This window comes from Anser anser, assembly GCF_964211835.1.
Source record: "Anser anser genome assembly, chromosome: 15".
In the NCBI taxonomy this organism is placed as follows: domain Eukaryota; kingdom Metazoa; phylum Chordata; class Aves; order Anseriformes; family Anatidae; genus Anser; species Anser anser.
This window is the reverse complement of record NC_139736.1, coordinates 16,320,385-16,339,273: the sequence shown is the minus strand read 5'-3', so window position 1 is coordinate 16,339,273 and position 18,889 is coordinate 16,320,385. Positions and strand designations below refer to the sequence as shown.

General features: G+C 41.0%; 1 protein-coding gene across 2 annotated transcripts in view; it reads right to left on the bottom strand.

The window, feature by feature from the left end:
- LOC310881798 (uncharacterized protein) overlaps positions 1–18,889 on the bottom strand; it is a 60,421-nt gene that overhangs the window by 24,539 nt on the left and 16,993 nt on the right. Inside the window, exons 2-5 of one of the 2 annotated variants that reach the window (XM_083799551.1) lie at positions 7,831–18,754; positions 6,780–6,845; positions 6,623–6,701; positions 6,132–6,186 (exon numbers count right to left, since the gene is read on the bottom strand). The exons of the other annotated variant lie outside the window; for it this stretch is intronic. Coding sequence (XP_083655677.1) covers positions 6,132–6,186; positions 6,623–6,701; positions 6,780–6,845; positions 7,831–8,067 — 437 coding nt within the window. The 5' untranslated portion in view covers positions 8,068–18,754. The remainder of the gene's footprint in view (positions 1–6,131; positions 6,187–6,622; positions 6,702–6,779; positions 6,846–7,830; positions 18,755–18,889) is intronic. 2 annotated transcript variants of the gene reach the window in all.

Sequence of the window (18,889 nt, the reverse complement as noted above, 5' to 3'; positions counted from 1 at the left end):
TTTCCAATCTTCATTGCACTTGATGGCTTCCAGGAGGCATAAGGGCTCATTGCTTATTCAGCAGGTAGTGCTTCAGCAGGGGCAGAACTTTCTGGTTGAAAAGTGCTTCCCTTACACATTGTACAGAAAAAATAAAAAAAATATAGCTTAAGTGCATGCATTTCACAGCAAAAACTACTTATTGCAGATGTAAAGGAAGCCCTGGATGTCCTGTGGTGCGGTGGTGTTAACACAGGCAGCCCTACAAGGTGAGCGTGTCACCAGCACGTGTTACATCTTTGGTTCTCAGCTCATCCTGCAAAAACCCCAGAGACTCCCTTTCCAGTGAAAAAGGGAACTACTGACAGTACATGTATCACACACAAAATTTGTTCTGCAAAAAGACCTTTCAGCTCAAACTTCTTGCTTGTTACGCTGCTGAGAGCCTGTGGCTTTATTTGTGGGCAACCTCAAGCTTGTACGCAAAGAAAATCCTCCTCAAGAACAGGGAGAGAGGGTGGAGGGGGGTTCCAGCCTTTAAATGCAAGGCATGGGGGATTAATGTTGTTACCTGGTTGCCTCCCTCCACGCCATTTAACCCTGTTGTGACTGTTTATTACAAATGCTCATTTCCCTTTTCTCCTTGTCCAGCATTTTTGTGTATGTTCCTAAAGCACATGCTCCAAGTAATATCCCCTGTGGTTTGGCCTCTCCAGGTGCCATCGTCCACTGACAAATATTTGGCCATCGCGTCCTACCAGATATGGCCTTTTGTCTTCTTAGGACTAGTTCAATTTTCAGAACACAAAGGTCTAGGCACTCTGGCTGTGTTTTCCTGACATGCTGCATTGCTGGCAATTTTTCTTAAAGACTTTCCTTTCTCTCCATGCTACAGATAGCTGAGAAGAGTGAAATTAGTGAAGATGAGCAGTAATGCGCAATCAGGCCCACATGTAAGAGCAGTTCTCGCAGCTGCGGAACTGCTAACACAAACTCTGGAAAGCAGTGCACAGAAGAATAGCCAAAACAAAAAGTCACACAAGAAATAAATGATAAGAAGAATACATCTGGGATATTTAGAAAGAGAAAAAAAAAATCAAATTAAACAGCTAAGAAGTTGTTAGTGGATGACTCAATTAGGTTAACACTTTCTCTCAACCAAGAAGTCAAGAAGGAGGGCCACACCATTTCTGCCAGCGTCTGAGCATGCATTAGGAAAGGGGCTGCCTAAATACTGTTCTGCATAACAGTCAGCACAGACCAACCGGGACTGTAAATGCAGGAGGGTCTAAAAGTGAGGGTGGCTTAAAGATACCCAGTAGCAATATAAACCAGAGGAATAAAGACAACAAATCAAAAACACATAATCACATACAGAGAAGAGTCACCTAAAGGCTAAATTTAAAATAAATAAATAAAAGTAGTTGCATGAGGTGGTTGGGCTAGAAGTCTATTTCGTTCTTACGTATCTCTCCTCCTTTCTGTTGAATTTCAAAGCATTATGAGTTATTGCTGCTGACATTGTATTTCTGGTACGATATTGTGCTAAATAAACATGCCGCATGAAAAGCGAATACAACATGCCTTTACATTCCCACTTGTCTATATTTCTTTACCTCTCATGAATGTCCCTCAGAGCTCCCTGTACAATGACAGTGCTTACTGCAGCAGGATGAGAACATGGTCCATGCACGACTGGAGTACCAGGTGAGTTATGTGACCTGAAGAGGGGCTGTCCTCCCAGTAAAGACAGAAAAAAGCAACGGGAACATGGTGCAAAGGATGTGGCCCACTCACTTTTGTTCCTTCTTGTTGGGGCCAGTACTGACACCTTCTGACGTGCTGTAACTCCCACTGTTTAGTCATCTCGGATCTAATTATACATCCATCCTTTAGTTTTTTTGATCCATTATTCTTATGAGAAACTGAAAGAATTCAGTCTAGCAAGATATTCGAAGTGAAGACACCTTGTACGTGAGTTATAATTAACAGCCTAGAGAGGAGATATCTGAGACTAGAAAATGTGAGCAAAAAAAGAAAAAGCAATACCAGATGCCATGTCTGAACAGTGAAGCCAGTCACAGTCACTCTGAAAATAAAATCTAACCTTCACATAACTAAACACTGAGTAGATAATTCACGGGTATCGTGGATTAATCCATGCTTGAGTCTCTAAATTAGAAAGCAAATTGTTCAACCACAGACAATTAGACGTGTAGGAAAAACTGGCTGCAAGATGTGGTCTGCTATGCAGAAGGGTCAAACAAGACAGGACTCTAACTTCTGGTTTTTGAATCTTGAAACCATTAACAGCACTCCCTGCCCAATACTCCCATCCTAACTGGAGCCTTGGCAATTGGGCCAATTACAAAAACTGCCTGAAAACAAAGGGATTTGCCACCCAGATAGATAAATGCCAAAGGTGGGTAGGTCAGAGACACTGCAAAATACATACAACTTTAAATACAGACAAACTTTGCTAGAACATGAAATGTCAATTACTTTTGTGTTTGTTTGTTTTTGTCCACTGGGCTTAATCGTTAATAACTGCCCTGGGATCACTTTATACTACGGCAAAGAAAGGCGAGATGAGAAGTTAACTCCAGACCCTGCAACTGTAGGAAATGACAGTAATTACATCGCTGGCTCTCTCGCCCTTCCTATTTTTTACCCTCGTGGGTGTAAACATCCAAGACCCATTCTGAGTAAACTCCACATATGCAGTCCATCAGAAGCACCAGTTTACTCCTATTTTCCTGGTGAAAATGGAATGAAAAAATACATATATATGTACCTACATAATTATAATAGCAGAATCATAATTTATCTGAGGCTTACAACCAGTGGCAGAGCATATGAGACAGAGAAGCTTAGAGATTTGCATTGCACCACCAGTGTAAGGCATTTAAGTATTGATTCCTGCAAGGTAGCCTATTACTGCCTTAAACTTGCAGTGCATGACAGTGGTGATGAGCCAAATTCTACCATAAGATTGTCTGCACCTGCTTCCCTGCCCACCATTTCCCACCCTGGGGACACACTACTAAGGGTGAGTACATTTTTACAACACACAGAGTGCCTGAGAAGTCACGTCGGGCCAAGCAAAGCAGGATATTGGATGGTGCTTCTCCCTTGGTCCACAGGAGGCTACTGAGTAGAGTGTGAAGAGGAAAGGTAAATGCAGTCACTGGAACATATCTGCCCAGCTCTTGGGACTGGAGATAGAGCCTTAGGTGACTCCTTGACCTCTGCACAGAAAGGATGGATCGTTCTGCAGCCTCATTTCTCTCTCGTTTGCTTGCCTCATCTGAACTGTTAGGTAATCCACAATTCTACTTCGTAACATGGGGCAAATTGTCTCTCCAGTGCTACCCGCAGTGCCTAGATGGTAATTGGTACACGGCGTTGAAGAAGAGAAACCATTAACCAACCTTGTTCCCAATAAAGAAAGCAGCAGCTGCATAAGCACATTCCTCCACAACAAAGCTGGGGATGCCTTCAAGGTGTTAAGAGCATTTGTAACCCTTCTTCATAACTAATAATTACTTGGAAGTACAAAAACATAATCAGCTTACAGAACAGAACTGTCTTGACTTATTTACATGACCTGTTGTTTTGCTGCCAGTTACTGTGCCGGGGCTGTCAAAATAAATTTTCTTCCCCATTCAAGTATGGATGTGCAGACTGGCATGTTCATGCAGGAGGATTACTTATGCAGGCCAGAAGGTCTCTGTGTCCCCTCCACTTCTTCAAGGACTTCTTCATTTCAGCTATAATTTGCCTCTGCTATAAATACTCAAATCTGGACTCCTTTCCAGCCCAGCCACGTTGATTGTCAGGATATCATTAGCAAACACAATAGGTGTATAATGCACACAGACTAGAACAGACCCACTAACCTGCAGGATGGCTACAGACTGATTGAAAATTTGTTTAATATTATTAAAGCCCCAAGTCTCATTCCCTTCAGCTCCAAAGCATCATGGCTTTGTCTCCAGTATCATATAATTGGCACCACTCTGTTCCCAAACACCGCCACCACCATTTGATCTGAACTCTTCACGGATAGTTAAAGTGTGTGGTCCCGCTGGGTGTTAGCACTGAACTGGCATTCTGCCTCCTGACACTTACTGACTGCCTCGTTTTAGCTCTGAGTCCCAAAATGGAAGCTCTAAATCCAAGCTGTGAATATTGTTTTAGCCCCCAGAATGCAAATCATCCATCTTTCTTACTGCTTGTTCCTTCCTCTCAAAGCCATCTTCTTGTCTCTCACTGAGCTTGAAGGGTCCCACAGTGGCCTCACATTCTGTCTTGCTGCCTCTCCTACACAGCCTGAACAGAAGCTGAGAAATTGTCCACCACAATTGACGAGCAAGTATAGGCAAGGTTGCTGTGCCTTCTGGAAGGATGGCCATGTGAGCAAGGATGTGCCATTTGGCTTTACTGTATGTTGCCATATGTTGGCCAGTTTGTCCACACCTGCATTTCAACAGCCACCACGTTGCCTCCCAACATTAGTTTTAGGTTCTCTGTCTCTTCAGTTATGACTCCATCTCTGGACTTGGCTGCTTTGTGCCTCAGGAAAACAATCCCCTCAAATCTGTGTCCCAATTCTAAATTAATCAGAAAGCTTTATTCTGTTAGTTCATTTTTCCCCACTTGAAGAATGTCCTCATCACAGCCTATATTCATGAAACAGATATCATCTGTAGTCCAAGAATGCCTTTAAATACAGCAATAGATTTTATCTCCTACTGAGCTCAAAACATTAGTGTTCACAGTGAGGTCTTAAAGCAGAGCTGCATTGTTTCATAATCTCTTCTGACTCTCTTTGCACTTTTCCAGGCACAGTGCATTATATACCATTACACTCATCTACATTTTGCTGAGTACACGCTGAGGCAAACAGTTACGCATGTGAATGCTATTTGATGGCACTTTAGTAAACTGATTTTCAGATTGCTATTAGAAGCAGAAGACACTGAGAAAGGGGAAAAAATGAAAGGCTGACACAATTAAATCAGTTTCAAAAGCGATCTGGAGCAATAGTGGATTAGGTGAGTGTACCATTGCCCACGAAATAAACCCCTTGTATAGCAACTCCATCTGAGAGATTAAAAGTCTCTCACTTCCAAATGCTACTGGAGGTCAGCACTTCCTGAGTTTAGGTGTTGTACCTTGAATTAAAATACCTGCACTCCATTCTTGGCTTTACTGCAGCAGCAAGTCCTTTTGCTTCTCACCACTGTTTACTGCTCTACAGCTTTGGTTTTGGGGTGAATGATCTCTTGGGAAAGGTCCTGTCTCACGGTCTGCTGAGACACTGCCTTAAGCAGTAGGATCACTGGGCAGTACACCTGATTAATGAAGAAAAACACTGCACAAAAATGTTTCCTGTCAGAGCCTCCTTAACAAATAAAACTTTTAACACATGCTTTTTGCATCAGAAATATCTTTTACACTTGAAATTAGGCAAAAGAAAGAATGTCCTAAAGCTCAAGAGACTTGAACTGATTTGTCATTAGCATCCACAGGGACATATTGCAAGGTCTGGTTCATATGCTACCTATCATCACCTTGACTGTTCCACATTTACAGCAGATGGGCTGGACTCTCTACACACTCGCAGCTATACTGCATGTCCTGGCACAGCTATGACATTTGTTCTTATTCCTCTAGGATACCTTTGCGTCTTGTTTTCTAATGTCTTCTGAGAGAACATCATCATGTGCATATCTGCCTTCTGCAGGGATCTAAAATGACGATGCAGAGTAGCAGTCCATGTCCTACCTCCTGTTTGCAGAGATTTTGCTCTGGTAATTTGTTTATAAATTGTTTCTATCAATACTCTTTTGTATACCACCTAGGAAAAGTGTCAGTGGCAAATTCATGTTATTTCATTAAAATCTGGGGAGCGCAAGTCAGAAAAGGGCAGAGTGATTAAGCAAAATTATTGAAAATGTGTTAATCTCTCCCAAATGCAAAATCATTTTTTCTTACTGTGACTTATGCACTATGAACATTGCAACAGTTGCTTATGGAAAAGGTTCACACCTCATGGCAAACTTTTTTTCCTACAGTTGACTCCTAAAGCCCCTAAGGGAAAAAGAAATTCGATTTCAAGAACATTTCAGAAAGATACCCAGACTCACCTAAAGGCCTTTTCCTTCTGGCACCAGAGACTGCAAGGTCTAGGCCTAATGTTCTCTGTGAAGACAGATAAATCACAGACTGAACAGAAACAAGCAAAATCCAGCAATTAAATAGAGGAATTGATGCATAGGAACAACTCATACATAGGAATGAAACTATATTTTAAAAAGATCACGGATGTCATAGGTAGAGCAAAGTGCTCATGCTGCAAAAGGCTTCCTTCTGTACATCATCTGCAAGAGCCCACAGGTTACCAGCTTACAGCATTTATTCCCAGGACAATCTTCAGCAATGACTGCGGAGGCAGCTGCTCTTTCTTCTTGCAGATCCCAATGATCTTGAGAATTTTAACATAAAAATCATGCTTTAGTCTATAAAAATCTTTTTGGTACTGATGAGGAACTTTTAAACAAAGCTAAAGTAATTGGCACATCGCTGGAACTTAATAAAGACATCAACTAACCACAAATACATCAGCTCTACAGCTCACCTGCAGAAACAGATGGTGGTATCTCACTGAAGTGGTCCCTTACAGACACACATAAATGCCACCTAAAGCATGTACTGTCCTGAAAGAAGAGAAGAGAATAGAAGAGAACCATTTTCTATGCAGAGGTGTGTGGAGCATAAGCAGGTGCATCAGGTACCTTTATGTGGGCCAGGAGAACAGCAGCCTTGATGGAGCTCTGAGTACATGATCTGGAATCACACCTCTGTAAAAGGTGATCACACCTTTGATCACACACAAAAGAATAACAATTTCATGTTCATTCCTGAAGCTGATAAATGAGGAAAAAACATGCTTACATCCTCAGGGACCCTCCAACCTAAAAACAGAAAGGCTGCAATAGCAAAATCACTAACAGTGTGTGTAATCTGCCTAAGCACTATACAGGCATTGTGTCCAATTCCAAAGAGAAAAAAAAATGTTCTTGACATAACTTACAGATATTTTAAAACTGGTGCCAATGTTCTTGAAAGAATTATAAACTATTGCCGCCTACAGCTTGGCTTTTCCCCCAGTCACATGGGAAAACTCTTTAGCTGTCTGAAGGAGATTAGAAAAAAATCAAGAACAACTCAGCTGACATATCCAAAGCTGATGGAAACTAGAGTCAGGTAAATCCAGGACAGCAAGGCAAACCCACAGTATGGTTATAACACACTCACTGCTGCGGTTAGAGTTCACTACCATAAAGTAGCTCCCTTCCAGCAGGAGCTAAGAGCATAAAAGATATTGGAGTCTCCCTACCCTAACCTGTGCCTGTCTAGGACACACCCAAGTGCCTGCTGAGTCCAGTTATGTCTCATGCTACCAGCACCTCACCTATCTGGTGTCATCTACCTGAACTGCAGTCACACCCTTAGCACGATGTAGACATACAGTTAAATCAGTTCAGCAAACAGGCAAATAACCAGAGCTTGTTCACCCCATCACTTGTTAGGAGAGGTGAACATGCACAAATGTCTTAGCAATACCTTTACACCTCTAGTCCAGAGTCACAATAGCGACTCCTACAGAATCCCTTCTGACAACATTTTCTGTCATCCAACATCAAAAATAGCAGTACAAAGTTTTATTTACTGCTGATTGCAATTGAAGGTATCCCAGCATGAGATTTTCCTTTTGTCTAGTCTGTAATTTAAACCGAAAGCCTGGATTTCCCCAGCACCTTGGGAAAAGTCAGAAGCAATTACCTTGATATCAGTGCAATTATACCTGCTTGAAACAAGAGTTTGAGAGCTGAGAATGAAGTCTTTCTGTTTCAGGGAACGGCCTTCAGCAGCTCTTCTGTGCAGGGATTTTCTGCACAGAAAATTGCTCAGTACTCCTACAGCTACAGAGTTTGGCTGTTGCAGTAGAAAATTGTGGGTTTGCCTTGCTGCATAGAAAGGATCAGTATCATAAGTCTGAATTATCAAAATAAGCAACATGTTCAGTTCTTTAATTCACATGAAGCAGTCAAGGTAAGAGTTCTCTATGAAAAAATACTCAGGAACAGCTTGTGTTGATAGAAAGCATATAACAATGAAAATATGTGACCTGAGAAAAACAAAATATGCATTAAAGATACAAAAAGAATTTTTCCTCTGATTCTAGAGCTAAATAAAATACATTTAATTGCTTGGTTCTGTCTTTTTTAACACTTCCAGTTATGGTAAAATTCTATGTATTATATTTTGGTGAAAAAAAGGTTTTTGCACAATGCACAGATATAGAATCATGCTTCTTAAAATTCTTAAGATACCATCTGAATTTCATGCATTTGAAAAGTTGGGTAAAATTACATGTGTACGCCCTTAGGCTATTATCCACACAAAAGCTCAGTTACTAACATAAATGTTGCACTAAAATGACCACCATGTCTTTTCCCCTAATTCTGTTTTTATGTAACAATGACACCATTCATGCAATTTACAGTGTTGGGGACCACAGAGATGAATCATGCCAAGAAGGGTTAATCTGAGATGATATAAAATTCCCAGCCTACTAAAAAGGAAAAGCAATAAATATCACTATGTATTCTACAGAGGTACACAAGACCTTCAAATATGAAAGCAACAAAGATCTGCTTCCTTATTCTTTTCCATTTTTTAAGGTAAAAGAACGACAGTGGATGGTACTTTACTTGCAACATTCCCACGATGTGGATTCACATTTCTCCAAAGAAAGTAGACAGAGAGTGGACAGGAAGATGCAGAAGGAAAAGGTATGACATTATTCACGGGCCTTCCACTTTGGGTGTTCTTTAGATATTTCTTCAGCTGATCCTGTCAGAAACACTAGCGGCAGGTTTTGCTGGAGCAGCTGGGCAAATATTCACCCACCTTCAGGTTCAGCCACAGCAAAATCTGTCCCAGGCCTGGAAACCCCGAGCTTTAAAAGTATGCAAACACAGTTCCCCCTTATTGCCAGAATGGTTGGAGGGAGGGACAGCCTCCTACATAAAAGGGATATACATTTGCATTTAGCCCTAGAGAGAGAGCTTTGGTTTGATGCACTTCACTGAATTGAAATAGTGAGTGTTCAGCAACATTCCTCTTCCCAGGGTCATGCAAAGTTTATCTCTCCTAATCACTCAGTGCATCTATAATCAAACCGCATCTTGGCTTCGGTCCTGGGTTTCTATCTTACTGCCTGTCACTTCGTTCACAGGTTTACAGAAGGTCAAAGCCCCTCATCCTCCACATCTTCTCTCGCTGAAAACATACCTAGTTCAAGCCAATAAAGACCGATGGAGCTTCTCATGGGTGACTAGAAGATTTAAGATGATTTTGTAAAATCAGTAGCAGGATGTTTTCCGTAGTGGTTTATGTTCAGCAGCCAAGTGGTTACTCACGCAGATTAGCTGTCTAATAAGTAAAAGTGTTTCCAGGGATGCACTCAATAGCCTCCAGACCATTTTATTAAAAGTTGTAATGGTGTCCCTAGTTAAACTCAATTCTTGCTGTGAAAGCTATTAGGTTAATCAAAATATGAGGGAGCCCACCATCTACACTTAATTAATAAATTACGTTAATTGTGTAATCAGCAAGATTCTATCAAGATTACAATTAAGTGCTCATCCCATGACCCATGATCACAATTTTCAAATGAGGATCATGCAGTAAATGAAGCCTCTATTTCCAAGCGTAAACGTGACTGTTTCTGCAACACTGGAATAAGGTGGCCTTGAGTTCACACAAAAGCTTTAGAACAGCAACGTCTCACTGTTTCAAAAAGTATTTAAAAATATGTTTAAAATTAAGCACATATCCCAGTCCCATTAAAATAAATATTTGTGACGCATATCCTTAAAGCTAAACACACACAGCAGTAGTTTCCTGATTAGAATGGATTGAAATAAACACTTATTTTTCTGAGCAGGGGTCTAAGCACCTAAGGAAAACAAAAGCGCGGGTAAGGGTATCCAGAGTCCACCACCATGCAGACCTGCTTGTACACATCATTTTGTGCATAACCACTTCCAACCCAAACCTCTGCATAATTCTGCAAATGCCTGCTCAGGCGCCTGCTTTTGTTTACATCAGTCTCTTCATTAAGCTGAAGACAGCTGCTGCCTTCTGTAAAGTGAATGACAGGTATCCGTAGGCTGGAGACCAATATTTTATTACCTTCAGTGACCCACAGGAAAAATTAAACAATCTCTCTTACAATGGCTTAATTTCTTTGACTCATAATTTCTCTGCATCAATTATTTCTTTGCTACTCCTGAGGTTCAGGCTCTGTAGAAGTCTTTAAAGGAACTGTATTTATTTTTGTTTTTAAGATAATTCTTACAGCTAAAAGTTAAGAAGTTTTCAGTTACTTGCAGTGAAAGTCAGGGATCATGAACTTTATACTGAGCAGCAGCAGCAGTGGGAGAATTGCCTGTAGGATCTCCAGATTTGCTGAAGAACTGGACACTTGGATACTCAAAATACTGGATATTAGATACTCATGAACTGTTTTAGATACTCAAAATATTTAACATCATGACCAGAACACTGACATCCACAATGCACTAGAACTCCTGCACAGTACATCCTTACACCACTGGTTTATTGAGCTATATAATTCCTTGAAGCCAATATGTGAAGTTCTCTATTACAGAAGAATTTTTGTTATTGTAAAAATCAGCCTTAAAAAGTAGAAGTGTGCATAAAATTCCCATTCACTTCTAAGGGGTCTTACACATGCAAAGTATGTGCAAAGTGAAGCAAATATACATGTGTGCATGCACTCACATATTCTTGCATTTGAAAAACTGGGAAAAAAATCAAAATGCTGTGAAAAGCAAATTGAGTTCTAGGTCCTGATATTGAAAGATATTTGAACTTAGGTCCAAAACAAAGTAGATGGTAGCTAAATTTTACAATTAATTTCAGGGCCACATACTTAGGTACATCCTGACAGCCAGTCGCATTTAATTTTCTTAATCAGTCATGGCCTGAATTATGAGATCTCTTTGGTATCTGAGGAAATCTGAAAACTCATTAGCTCTTCTGGAATAAAACATTGATATTTTTTCCTGAGGTTCAGAGAAATTAGAGAGTGATACCAAGTTTATATTCAAATCATACTGCAAGGATTAGGCAAAGGTAGCTATTATGTCTCTATGCAAAATATGTTCGTAAGAAAGGAGCTTTAAAGAAAAAAATCTTCCATTTCAGTAAAATCTTACAAGAACATGAAAAACCGTAAAATCTTTATCTCAGGCATCTTATGCGACATCATCCTCCCAGGAGCACTCTTCCCTTTGATTGGTTTCACAATTTTCTTATTCAAGAAAGCATTCTTTTCAAAATGCCAAATTTACAGGCTTACATTCTTATTTCAGTGCTTTTTTAAACACAGTGACTCTGCTTAAGAGATGCCAGTGCTTTCCGATACTCCAGAAGATCAGGAAACATACAGTATGTTTTATGCATTCAGTTTTTAAAATGTTGAAAATCAGTAACTGCCACTGATGTTAACTTGGTTTGTGAGGATAATGTGTTTCTAACTTAAGCTAATAGAAAGTCTCCCTGTTAGTTTATAATGTAATGCAGGGACTTAGATCTGGCAGTGACTGTGTTTTTATTATTAGGAAGCCATTTGGACACTATCGATCATTCATAAGCTTATGGTGCATAAATCCAAACAAATGCAAAGTACAGTTCCAACTTATTTGTAAATTTAAATAAAGCATACTGCCACAGCCAGATATAAATTCTCAGCTCTCAAGACTGTATTACATATTGCACAATATTTAATATTTCTTCCAAGTCTCAGCACTGGGAGATATATTCAGACACAATGACTGTCACTTATAACTGTAAAGATAACCTTGAAATAGTGCCCCACGTCAAATGGAGTAAGTGGGCATGAAATTCAGAGAAGAGATTTTTATTTTTAAATCGGGGAATTTTTAAGTTAGTCCCATAATTTTGATACCCCACATCATTTTTTTACTCCTCGGGTAAGAACAGGACAGAGGAAGTACAGATGTTTGATTTCAGATCAAAAAAAAAAAACAACTGCAATTTTCATCACCAAAATGGAAAAACCAAAAACCAGCAAAAATATTTCATATGACTTTTCATTTTAGACACAAGGTTTAAAGGAATTTATATAATATATATAAAAGCAATGGAAGTGAGGAATGAGAATTTCAGTCCTCAAAGCAGCTTTGAAGCTCCCATGCTATCTGAAGGCAGGAGGCTGCTCCCACCCAGGCTCAGAGCAGCAAAGGGGGGCACGTCCCTGGCGCATGGGGAAGGCTCTGGGGCTGTCCTACACCCCCCGTTCAGCTGAGGTTTCATTTAGTGGAGACAGAACTAGCTCAGAAGTGTTGAAAGCACCAGGTCCTGTTTCAGCTATCAGCATGGATGTGTGCTTTACTGCACTGGCACAAGAGAGACTACATACACCAATGTGGTGGGCAATTATCCTTCACTCCTCTTGCAGAAACCATTTGCTGTTGCCTTTCCATAACCATTTTGGATGAAATGCTGATTTGGGGCAAGGGCTTACATCACCCTTGACCCAGGACAGTCCTGAACTGTGTCCCCCCCCTCACAGCTGGCCAGGCCACCCCAAGCACACCCTTTGGCCACAGCAGATCCTATGTAGGTTTCTTTCACCTGTCAAAAGCTGTTCTTCCTGGCCAGCTTTCTTCTGGGTGGCACTGTGTTCATCTGCTGTCAGCACAGGTTAACACAACAAACCTTAATGATTAACACTGTTGGACAGAAAAAGAATAATAATCTACAGCATACAAAGATCTCCTGTGGAAAAATAGAGACTTGCCTCTATGATGCAGCACTTTAGCAAACAAAGTTGACTAAGTCATAAGGCTGAGGGGTTTACTTACTTCTTTATGTGAGTCCTAAGAAGTGAAACTTCCTCTAGGTCCAAAGAGGCTTAAAAAAAAAAAAAAAGGATCCTTTAAGGATTATCTACACAGGATTGAAGTAAATGTGTGCAGAGACCTTTCTCCTATGTTAGGCAATCAACACAAACACTCAAACGATGCTCTGGCATCTTTCAGATGCCTGTAGTTTTGACAAAAACATCAAGAGCCCAGGAGAACAAATTGCCTGATACCACTGGTAGGTGCCAGTGACAGGAGTGAACCAGAACCAGTACTCAGACGGTTACTGGGGGTGGGGTAGGTAGAGCAAACTTCACCAGAAGAAAGTAAGATTAGCCATAAGTCCCATTCTCGCTCTGATTTCATTATGTTACCGTTAGCCAGATGGGGCGAAAAGACCTCCTGAGCTTTCACAGTTATTGCACCCAAAGATCAGTTGTGACCCAAGGCTGTTGCTCTTTAGGGACACAGCCTAGTTCCCTGTCAGGTCAACAGCAAAACCCTCATCGACTCCAGCAGGTGGAGAGAGAGAGGCCTGAATGCTGCCAGTGTCCCCTCTCTTGACCTGATCTGTGAGTGCAGGACACAGGCACCACCTCTGACCACCACCACTAGGCCCGAGATGTGCAGCAGCCCTGAAGAAGCATACTGACAGGCAGTCCAGCCTACTCCACACATTTGTCCTGTCATCCTCCTCCAAGAAACCCCTTCCCATCCAGGACACTGTTCAGCAGGTGACCACCACCCATACCTCTCAGGTTTATCGAGAATCTGTTCATCCCGTAAGCATGGCAGCTGTGTAGATCCTCATCTATGTGGCCATATGGCTTTACATGCTGCTACCATACTCAGTAAAGCACTCAAGTGCTTAAGATTATGCAAGTACTTAAACTTGTGGTCCACGATGGCTGCTCATACACTGAGGAGATCAATTACTATTTACAGTGGCAAAGGACTAACAATAATACTTGGCTTCCAAGTCTTCATCTTCACCATCTAAACTGTCACTAGATACGTGGGTATGCAGAGCATGGTTCAAAAATCCAGTTAACTTAGAACTTTGCCTTTTAGTGCGCTAAAACACGTAATGAGACACCAGAGTTGATCTCCCTGCCTAGGACCCTTCAGGTATGAGGGGAAAAAATAAGAAATGCAATCCTGTTTCTTATCACAAGTAGGCTGCGACATGGAACATGATCCAGGCCTTTGTCTTGACACTCACTGGCTCTGGAGCAGACCCAAAGCACTTTTATCTAATTGAGAAAGTTGGGTTCGATTCTGTCTGCTTCCATGCCTGACATTAAATAATTCCACTCATGGACAAAGGCTTACATTGCACGTACTAACACATGGTGATCCTTCTCTTACCACATAATTGCCTGTGTTCATCTATTTCTGTGCCTCAGCACTGCCACAGGGACCATCTACATAAGAAATCGGTGTTTTGTTTACTCTATTGACCAGATTTTTAGCTTTGCTGTACAGTACAGACACAGCTTAAATAAGAACACAGGTCAGCATTACCTTCACCTGGCTAGGAGGAACAGCAATAGAAGATAACATCTCTGACTTTTGAATTAGAACTGGTCAAAAGACTAAAACCAAAAGCTTCTTTCCAATAAACGATTCTATTTCAAATAAAGCATCACGTATCACACTTGACATTTTCAACATTCCCCGTTTGGAAAAAAGGCATGCTTTTAAAAACATGTCATAATTTTGGCAAAAAATATTACTGAAATATGGTCAAACTTCTCTTTCAATTTAAAACAAAATAGGAAATTTCCAAATACTGAACTCCCAGTTTCCATATGGCACAAAATCAGGTTTACACTTTTTAGCACATCCACCATCAACATCACTGTACGAACATCAATCCACTGGCTCTGGAAACCAGAAGATCAGCAGCAAGCACCATTGTGCTTACCTGCAGTTCCCCAATATTCAGATGCTGATGGATTTACTGAATCCACCCCTTAGATACAGAATGTATGGCCCTGCAGTCCCTTCTTGAAAGATATTATAAAACTGCAGAGACATGAAAAAACTTTGTGTCGCTGTTAAAACTTCTCCTGTTCCTTCTGTTACATATATTTTTTTGTTTGTTTCTCTAGGAAAAGCTATGAATCTTAGCAGCCTTAGTAATTTCTCATTAGATCTTCCTTGCTATGGTACTGTATATTAAAGTACCTTTGGACTATGGTGTTTATTTCTTTGCGGAGTATAAATATCCTTGAGAACATGTTTTTCCACAAAACTTTCTGCTGGCACGTCAATTTCCTGACATTTCTTCATTTCCTGGATTCTCTATGCACACAGTGAGTGTCACATACTTCAATTCTGCTGATTAACATCAGCCCACATCCTGGTTTTAGTGTTTAGAGGGATTGTGTTGGTCCTGAGTGGATTTGATTGCTCTAAAAAAAAATTCCCCTATCAGCTGTTGAAGTCAGTGGACGTATTCTCTTGTTTTTCCTTTCCTGGAAACCTACCAATTTTTGTAATTGCATAAAAAAATAATAATAATAATATTCCTAAACAGTTAATCCTATTTCAGAAGCAGGTGATTGTTCCTTTTTTGAGGAATTTAAGATCAAGAGCAAATCGCCACGGAGCTATTACCTGCAGATCCTTTCTTGGAGCTGGGAATGCCTACTGCCAGCCCTAGAAAAGTCCCTACTGGATTTATCAAAGAATAATAAATGTTTGCTACCTCAAGACAGAATGCAAGTATTATGCAGATGTTCTGCAAGGAGACTGAAGAAAATATTTCATCTTTACAAAAAAAAAAAAGATAATTAGGATTGGGAACAGTTCTATTATTTACTACAAACTGTAAAAAGCCACCTTGGAGTCAGACAGCATTTTAACTCAAAGATTAAACTTTCTACTGTCCCAGTTTTGCATCTGAATAAACTCAAACATGGAGAGGTGATGTGGGAGATTGTGTCCCCCCTCCCAGCGACCTGTGTGAAACGTTATGCCCTCTGGTCCCAGCCCCCTTTATCCCTCTGTTCCTGCTGAAGGAACATTACGAGATAGAGCTGGCTCAAGGGATGGAGCCAGCTGAGAGTATATGATCTGGAAATGTCTGGGAAGGAGCACATCCCTTCAACATACAAGATCCATGGGCACAGAGGATAATTGCTAGTGTCAAGTACATCCTTGGCTTTTGCTGAAACTTACATAGGGTCAGCTAGATTTCACTGCAGCATTCCCAAAGGCTTGCCAGAACTCTTTGACACATGCTCTGCAGAGATTATGTAGGACAGACTTCAGAGATCAGGTCTGAGGACAGCTGAGAAGGCTGACAAGAGAAGCTTAAATAATTCAGCCAACTGATTTGACCACGCGAAATTCTGCTCTTCTCTTTCTCCCCGTTTTCTGCTTACACCACTTCACAGTATGGCTGAGTTTTATGGGAAGGGGATTTGTTTTTGCTAAATAATCTTTACGAGCTGTTGAATACGCTGCTTTGCTTTGTTGCTGCAGTTACCCCTTGACAAGAACAGTTATGGCAGGTCAGCAGCAGGGAACTCGGCCAGCTTGAACATGAGATGCTTGTACTCTATAAAGGGAAGGGTGGAAAGTTGTGAGTCCTGCATCCACTCCCGCAGCGCTGCGGGTGGCTGACGTTTCCATTCTTGGAAAGGTCAAATGCCTCGTAATAAGAGCATTACAAGCTCACAACCACACTCTGCAGAACTCAGCCTCAACCCCATAATTCACATTGCAAACGTCACGGTATGAATGCAAATCTGCTGTCCTAAGGGAGCCACAGGCACTGTGAAAAAGTCAGGCTGTTTCATTCCTTCTTTTCCTGTCATTGCAAGGACAAAAACCCACACCAACAAAATTAATTTATTCCTCTGATGAAGGCAACAACCAGAAGAGGAAAGTGGTATAAAAACCAAATCTGACCTTATAACATTTGTAACACACTGACAAGAATACAAAATGGCAAGAAGTCCTATTTTTAATAGCCATTATCCTGCTGCTGTTGGACTGGACTTACTTTTTATTCTACAGTATTACAGTCACTGCCTGAGTTCCACAAAACAGCAGAAAATAACCAAGGACAACAAATAAAGCAATGTCTAAGATGAGCTAAATTTTAAGGTGTTATGGACCCCCACCAACACAAAAGATGTTTGATTCCTTATATTTAACTGAGGACCCCTGAAATGTGCCCTCTCGCACTTCTCTTCAGCCCTCTTTGATGACATGGCTGTAACCAGCTCAGCCAGTAACAAGTTCAGTTGGCTGAATTTTCATTATCTTCAGTCTTACCCCCAGAAAGCCTGCACATGCAGTTTAACAACAAGGGGGGAGACATGAATTCTCCTGCCCGGCTCCTCTGCTCTGCAATCCAGAGCGACACCTGAGATTGGGCTCTCAGCCCTGCTGGCCCCGGGGCAGCAGCTTGGCAGGGCTTTAACCTCCCTGAACATGGCAAATAGCCCATTCCCTTTGGGTGGTGGACTCTAGAAACTATTGATGATATACAGTGTCAGAGTATCTGATAGGTCAGTACTCAGCATCAGTAGGGAGAGAATCAAGGACATAACCTGACCCTATGGTAAAAAATTATGCTCAGGAACTGGAAAATTTTCCTGAGGTTCTGTGTATGAAAGACCTCAATGCTCAGGACTCCTTTGACTATATGACTCTCCTCTTGCCAATGAATGTATCCCAGATGTTAATGAGGAGTCCCACTCTATAGAGAACTCTGCAAAAAGGACTGTAAGGCTGAGCTGTCAAGCTGTAACTCAGAGCAGCTTTCTGGCTCAGCCATCTCTCTGCTATGATGAAAAACTGGAAAACTGCCTGCAATCCCCTGGTTGACAATATTCAACTGAAGCAAGAAGCTGGGCTACCACCTGAAAACACCACAACTAGCTATGTCTCCCTTTTAATAAAACACCCTTCTAGGGCTCTGCACCCCTTGGGGAGGCTGAAGTTTATATTTTTTAAAAATCTAGTTTTCACTTTACATCTGTGTGACGGTTAAAGCTAGCCGTAACTGATTCTGCTGAGGACTCCAGGTCTGCAAAGGAAAGAAACAGAGGAAGGCAGAGCCAATATGCAAATAAACAGCCAAAGTGCAAATAGCACTTAAACACGCGCAGAGACATGGTGAGCTTCAAAGAAATCTTTTCAAGATTAGCTTTATGGTCCTACATTGCAAACGAGCAATACAAAGAAAACATTTTCTTGGGGTCTGCAAATTAAGAACACACGCAAAAAAAATCTTCAGATTAGTGAGATCTAATGTAGTCACTTGGAGCAGGAAAATTTCTTTTTTAATTACTCAAAAGAAAAACACCCAAATTAATAACCTCTAGGATAATAAATCAGCTGGTGTAATCTCATTTCCATTACCCTTATTAGCTAAGGAGATTGGTAGATCAAACCCAAATTCAATCTGCCAGAAATAAATATACCATTATTTTTAGCCTCATTTCCCAAGACTGTGAAGTCAATGTACTTGGACTGTCTGCCTGTCTGTCCACTCTGATAAGTTTTGAACCTGCTGGCCAATTTCAACTTAATTTAATGAAGAAAGAAGTGCTTTCAGAGATGTTAAAGTCATACCTGTTTTGTGAACAATCTCTGGATAGGAAAGTCCCTGATGAATGCCCCCCGCTTTGAAAGGCAGTAGCAATGCAACATCCATTCACCTCATTTTATGGCGTGTGGATGGACACTTAGCACAAGCCTGCAGGATGGTCCATCCATGCTCTTTTGTCTCTAGATAATCATGATATGTGTTCTCTTTTGCACAGCTGGTAAGACAAAACATATGGATAGAGGATACAAAAGGATACTCAGCTGGTGCATAGATCTGTGGGGGAGAAAGGAAATATAGAAGGATAGATCGGGAAATAGCTTGGGGGCACTGCACGAAGGGCTCAAAGAAA